The sequence below is a fragment of the Aplysia californica genome, unplaced genomic scaffold (genome assembly GCF_000002075.1).
Source record: "Aplysia californica isolate F4 #8 unplaced genomic scaffold, AplCal3.0 scaffold00080, whole genome shotgun sequence".
NCBI lineage: Eukaryota > Metazoa > Mollusca > Gastropoda > Aplysiida > Aplysiidae > Aplysia > Aplysia californica.
The window spans coordinates 71,367-77,199 of NW_004797350.1; the positions used below are offsets into that span (position 1 = coordinate 71,367).

General features: G+C 39.2%; 1 protein-coding gene across 1 annotated transcript in view; it reads left to right on the forward strand.

Annotated features, from left to right (window-relative positions):
* The window catches only part of LOC101848185 (IgGFc-binding protein), a 52,782-nt gene extending 47,455 nt beyond the window's left edge, over positions 1 to 5,327 (forward strand). The window contains exons 23-27 of the mRNA XM_035968761.1: positions 601 to 808; positions 2,229 to 2,393; positions 3,134 to 3,275; positions 4,285 to 4,405; positions 5,154 to 5,327. Of these exons, the coding sequence (XP_035824654.1) occupies positions 601 to 808; positions 2,229 to 2,393; positions 3,134 to 3,275; positions 4,285 to 4,405; positions 5,154 to 5,327 (810 nt within the window). The remainder of the gene's footprint in view (positions 1 to 600; positions 809 to 2,228; positions 2,394 to 3,133; positions 3,276 to 4,284; positions 4,406 to 5,153) is intronic.
* Positions 5,328 to 5,833: the final 506 nt, after the last annotated feature.

The following is a 5,833-nucleotide window of genomic DNA, read 5'->3' on the forward strand; positions in this document are numbered from 1 at the left end:
GGGAGGTAGCAGCCGTGTGCATAGCAGTTATTTCCATAGTTTGAAATTGCTTGTGACAGAAGAAAAAAATATCCATATCTTGAAAAGTTTCAGGAAAGGGTTATCTGCAAGTCACCAGGCACTTTTGCAAAGGTAGAGTCTTTGAATTCGAATATAGGATTATTTAGTTGAGTTATTGCAGAACCTGCGTCTAAACCAGAAACAGCATGATGTATGATAATGTGGTGTGTCATCTGTGGTTGGTTGGTGGGTGCTCTGGTGTGGTTTGCTTGCTCTTTTCTACCAAACAGATATTATGTCATCTTCGATCCTTCATTTTTGTATTTGCTACACCTCTAACCTACGCCACTTATATGACCTTATGGTGTTGCAAGTGCCGTAAAACTTTTACTAAAACAAGATGTTGCATCTGTCTTAAAATTAGACCTGCTGAGCGTCTACTATCCAGAAAAGAGATTCCTCTAATAGTCTTGTCCTTCTTGAAGCACAGTTAATCCATAGTTCACCTTTGTTAGCCTTTATCCATTCGTTAGCCTTCACGGTAAACCTCCAGAGTTACAGAAACGGACATTGAATTTTTAACATTGATGTGTTCTTCAGAACATCCCTGACTTGCGGCTTTGCCCTGAACCACTAGCTATGGAGTGTCGCGACAGTGACACCAAAGAGCTCTACTCCCCACAAAATAGACATGGACTCGTACTAAGGAAAGCCTGTAAAGACAACAGAATTCATTGCATCAACAAGAAGCAGAAAAATGGAAAAGCCTGTCCCGACTTCGAAGTGAGATTCAAGTGCATTTCTGCTTGTAAGTTTACTTCTTTCTGCACTGAAATTACGATGACATACTACTTCTATAATATATTATACTTAACATCTGCAGCCTACTTTAAAGCTGTTATGCTTTAACTGATAGAGTTTTTTCATTACTTAAGTTTACTTCTTTCTGCACTGAAATTACGATTACACACGTCATTCTTTACCCAGGTTCTGAAATCTACTTCAAAGCTGTTATGCTTTAGCTAATAGGACATTACTTTCATAAGACCATCATGTTTCGGGGTGGAATGTTTGTTCCTATGTTAGATCAGCCAAATACGTTTGCCTATATTATGCAACCACTCTCTGTAACTTCATTCAAAAGAAACAATTCATTTTGGATCGGACCTGTCATCTTACTGAATGGCAACACTGGCATTGGAATTTTTTCTTCTTCAGTACGGCTGCATTTTTGGTAACACAAACTTACGAAGACGCCTCATAGTTTAAAAAAAAAAAAGGATTTGGTACGTAGTCGTATCTTCCAACTCTTTCTCAGTTCACGTACTTTGGAATTGTGAAACGTTTCAGCCTCAAAAGCAGCGCTTGCCAACCCAGGCGATATTCCCCACTTGTGGGCGAGTTGTTAGTTTAAATGGGCGTTGGGGATCATCTGTGTAGTTACAGGTGTCATTTTATGCACCAATTGGCGATGCACGTAGGAGCGCTGACCAAACATTTTAAAAGAAGTAAAAAGGTTGACAACCATTGCTCTATGCTCTAAAGCATCACTAACACGTATGTCTCGTGCCTCATAGTTGTTCTGCCTTGCGCCATGGGATGTAGGGACGAAAATATTCTTGTTTTGACATCTGTGAGTTTCATGTGAAGTATCCTTTGAAATCAGCAAGTATTTTGTTTGTTTGTTTGTTTTTTGGGGGTTAATATTATTATAATTTATAATAATTTTTTTTAGGGGGGGGGGGGTCTGTTTCTTTTTTTTCGGCTCTGAACGTCTTCTCGGCTCTGTGGGTAACAGTCAACCTGACGTCGTTCACACATCATAAAGAGCGTGTACGTCATTTGAAAGAAAGATGCTAGACACTAGACATTACTAAAAACTTTTATTAACTCTAGCAGTGAGGCACGTTCACAACAATTAAAAGAAGAATGGAATAATTATAGTACTCTAGACCTGAGTTTTATATCGTGTTGCCTAAAAGACTGATGACCTTCTATAATCAGAATTGCCACAATGGTGTCATCGATTAGAGCTAGTTAAGGTATCATTACGGTGCCTTTTCTGACGATGGAGTCAATACATAAATCTTATTTTAAAGATTTTTGCGGGGGGGGGGGGGGGGGGGGTTAGTAGCTTGTTGTACTCTTTCCTGTTTCGATGTCGCCTCAGCTCTATCAGGTTTAAGCTTTTTTAATACTTAGATTTCAAATATTGATACCTATTTCAGACGAGCTGGATTGTGGACACACGTTGGTCCGTAACGAATGCGAGAAGAGGAAGAAAGAGTGCAAAATGACACCGTACGGTGCTATTTGTGAAAGGCCACCGCCAAGAAAAACAGGGAACGAGAAGATTGGTTCTGGCACTTGCACGATGAATGGAGTGGACTATGGTACGTGAGACTGGCGGCTGTGCTCTTGTTCTTGGTATTGACAGTCCATGTTAATTATTCAAGAACATTTTTATGAGCTTAAAGCACACTTTTGGAAACCATTTACGAATTTGTTAATACTCTGGGGATTTCTCAAAAACTAAAGAAACGTGTGAAAGTACGTCATGGCTCAATATAGTGCCTATCTTTGCTTGATTATAGATATTAGCGACTGTCGAAAACCACACTTAACACTAAAATAAAACCTTTCACAATGGCATGTTTATCCATACTGTTACATTTGGCTGAATTTTTTGTGCTTGAACGCTTAATCAGCTGCTTGCCCTGTATGCTTCTTGGGAAGCTGAGAATATATTTTAGTGATCTATGATATGCTAAGGTAATAAGCGTATATAGCTTGCTTTAGAGCTGGGATATGTGCTATACAAATGCTATTTATTATTAGTATTTAATTTCATTAACCACTGTGGTACTTCCTGCAGATAACACCATTCTTAATATTGCTCTTCTCTTGTGGATAATTGGAGGGCATTCTGGTATGGCTTGCTCCTTCTTTCCTATCAAACATCAGTCTGTCGTCCTTATTTCTCATCCTCCTCCTTTTCTTTGTATGTTACTCTCTAGTAGTAACACCTCTAATCTTGGGCACTTGCGTGATCTGCTTGTGTTGCAAGGGTCGTATAACTCTTGACAAAATTGAAACCTAACATTCCTGCCCCCCCCCCCTTTTCTGCTCGCAGAGGTGCACCAGTGCGCTTCCCGGGGTGACCCCCATTACCTCACTCTGGACGGTAAGAGATACGACTTCCAGGGTCGGTGCGCCTACAATTTCATCTCAACTTGCAACGCCTACGTTGCGAGCGAAGATTTCCCAGCTTTCAGGTTCGTCGAGGTTTGGTTTTGGTTTGAAGTTTCTTATTTTACATCACATTTATCTTTTAAACGCCTTGTTTCAGTACACCATCGGCTCTTGTAGAGTAATCTTCAATTTAAGCAAAATAAAGAATCACTATTTCATTTCTGGAAACACATTAGTTACGAGTTACTGAACATGCCGTTACACCTATTATTTGGAAGTTAAAAGAACGCATCATTATTAAGGGCTGGTGGGGCACCTAGAAATCGTGTTTGGGAGTCAAATTTTGTAAATTGGCTTTATTACATGTACCTGGACACTTCCTGAACAATATCCAGAAACGTATGTAAGCCTTGCTACACCCTAAAGTTGTGTTTTTTGGTCAGGTTTTTCGGCGAAAGCACATGTTGTCTAGCCTTTTCTTACCTGTATCGACTGTTTTCTCACAATTCTATTTTTTCGCATATTGTCCCATTTTTCTGCTCTGTTTCTTATTCAATTTTAATGTAACTTTCACAGGATACCAACAACACCTAGTTCTAAATTTTGGCTTGTTGAATTTTTGATTAATGTAGTAGTTTTTGATTTATGGGCTTAGAAAGCATGAATGTTCAATTTTTTTCTCTTTTTTGCAACATCTCAATTGTAAATGTCATAAAATCTAAGGATATATCAAAAATTTAACAAGCAAAATTTAAGAGCTACATATGTACTGTTGGCATGCCAAATTAGAAGTGAATCGGTTTATAAATAAGGAAATAAAATGGGATTGAAAAAGGTATACAAAATCCAATATGGCCGCTGTTTCCATAGCAACCGATTCACAATATACTTTTTGAACAATTGATTTAAAATCCCCAATAACACACGATGTCCCACAGCAAATATCGGCACTCTAGGTCTTGTAATAGCCAAAATAGACCTCAGGTGCCTCATCAGTCCTTAATATGATATAGCAAAACCCACGTTACATTATATGAGCTCGTATGTTGGGATACAATGTAAAAGTCACATGCTTTTTGCTTACTTTTCCAGTGTGATGTCTATGAACATCCACAAAAAACCTACTGACCGTGTGACCTTCACAAAAGGTTTTGAACTCATGATCAACGGCACACGATATACGTTCAAAACAGAAAACAGATTCCAAGTTGACGTAAGTTTGTTATTCTTAAATTAATACAAATTCTTTTTTCACTCTTGTAAATCAAATGATGAAAGTTCCAAAAGTATCTAATCAGTCTAAACGAGTAGCCTTTGTCCTAGCAACCATGTCCTAATAACATCTGAGTAAAACAACGATGATATTTCTTGGCTCAGCTTTAGGTCTAAGGAGAAAGGTCCTTCTAATGGAAACTGGGACGGAGAACAATAAATAAACCTGTATAGAAGGAAAGTGTGGGTTTGATATTATGCGTACAGTAACAGTAAACAACTCGCTGTGACTGTCTGTGTGCGCAAAGACATGGGGGGGGGGGGGTATGTTTTGCTTTAACCCACGGAGGAGGTGTTTGCACCCACCTATGTCTTAGTAGCTCCTGAATGGCGTAGCAGACCCATACTTTGTTCGATCAGCAGCAGCAAACAAAAGCTAAATTTAATGTTGTGCCACTTTTCCAGCCGCCAAACACAAACCAGAAACACTAATTTGCCTATTTCATGATACTTATGCTTGTTGCTGCCAGCCTTTTAAAAGTGTAGATAAAGAATTGACACTTCTGCATGAGTAACGAGGTTTATGCTTTAAGATCCCCAAAACAGAAAGCCTTCAAGCGGTTATCGAATGACCAAAATGTGCGTCCTCAGTAAGTTAATGTAAGCGGAATAACCAGGCTAATTAAGCTAACACAATGTTGTTGTTTTTTGTTGGCTAAAGTACATGTCTGCGTTTGTGTGCGTCCCAGGGCCTGGACAGAAACACGCTGGAGTTCAAAGATGACATCATCGAAATCATCAGCCAGATGAAGGGCGACACTGCCAAGCTGACCATCAACACCCAGTTCTGTATGCAGATTATTTGGGACAACAGGATGATGCTCTACGTACGTTGCTGCTGCTCCTGTTTGTTCTTATGTTGAACCACGAAAACGAAAGACAAATAAACAACATAAACAAGCAAACAACAAAAAATCCCCCCCACCAAAAAAAAAAAAAAGCAAACAAGAAAAAAAAGCAAACACAAAAACCCCGATCTCCTTGTTTTAATCTCACTTTCTTTGTGGTGTTCCCCTGGTTTCTTCCTCAAATTGGAGCCTCTACCTCACAGCACATACTTTATGCTACTTTAATCCTTAAATCGTGCTGGCACTTGCATCAAGAAAACGTTATAACAATGTTATTGTTGTGGTTTTCTCTCCTCCAACGGTCCTAGTGCACCACTTATTACCCTACATTTATCAAACAGATACATTTACTCCTTCAGATTTTTCAAAATAATGTTTATAAAGTAAAACCTCTACGGCTGTAAGAAAGTGGGCTGATTTTGTTCCTGGTCTGTCCGGCTGGCTGGCTGTGTGTGTATTTGTGTGTTTGTATGCCTATGTGTGTGTGTGTGTGTGTGTGTGTGTGTGTGTGTGTGTGTGTG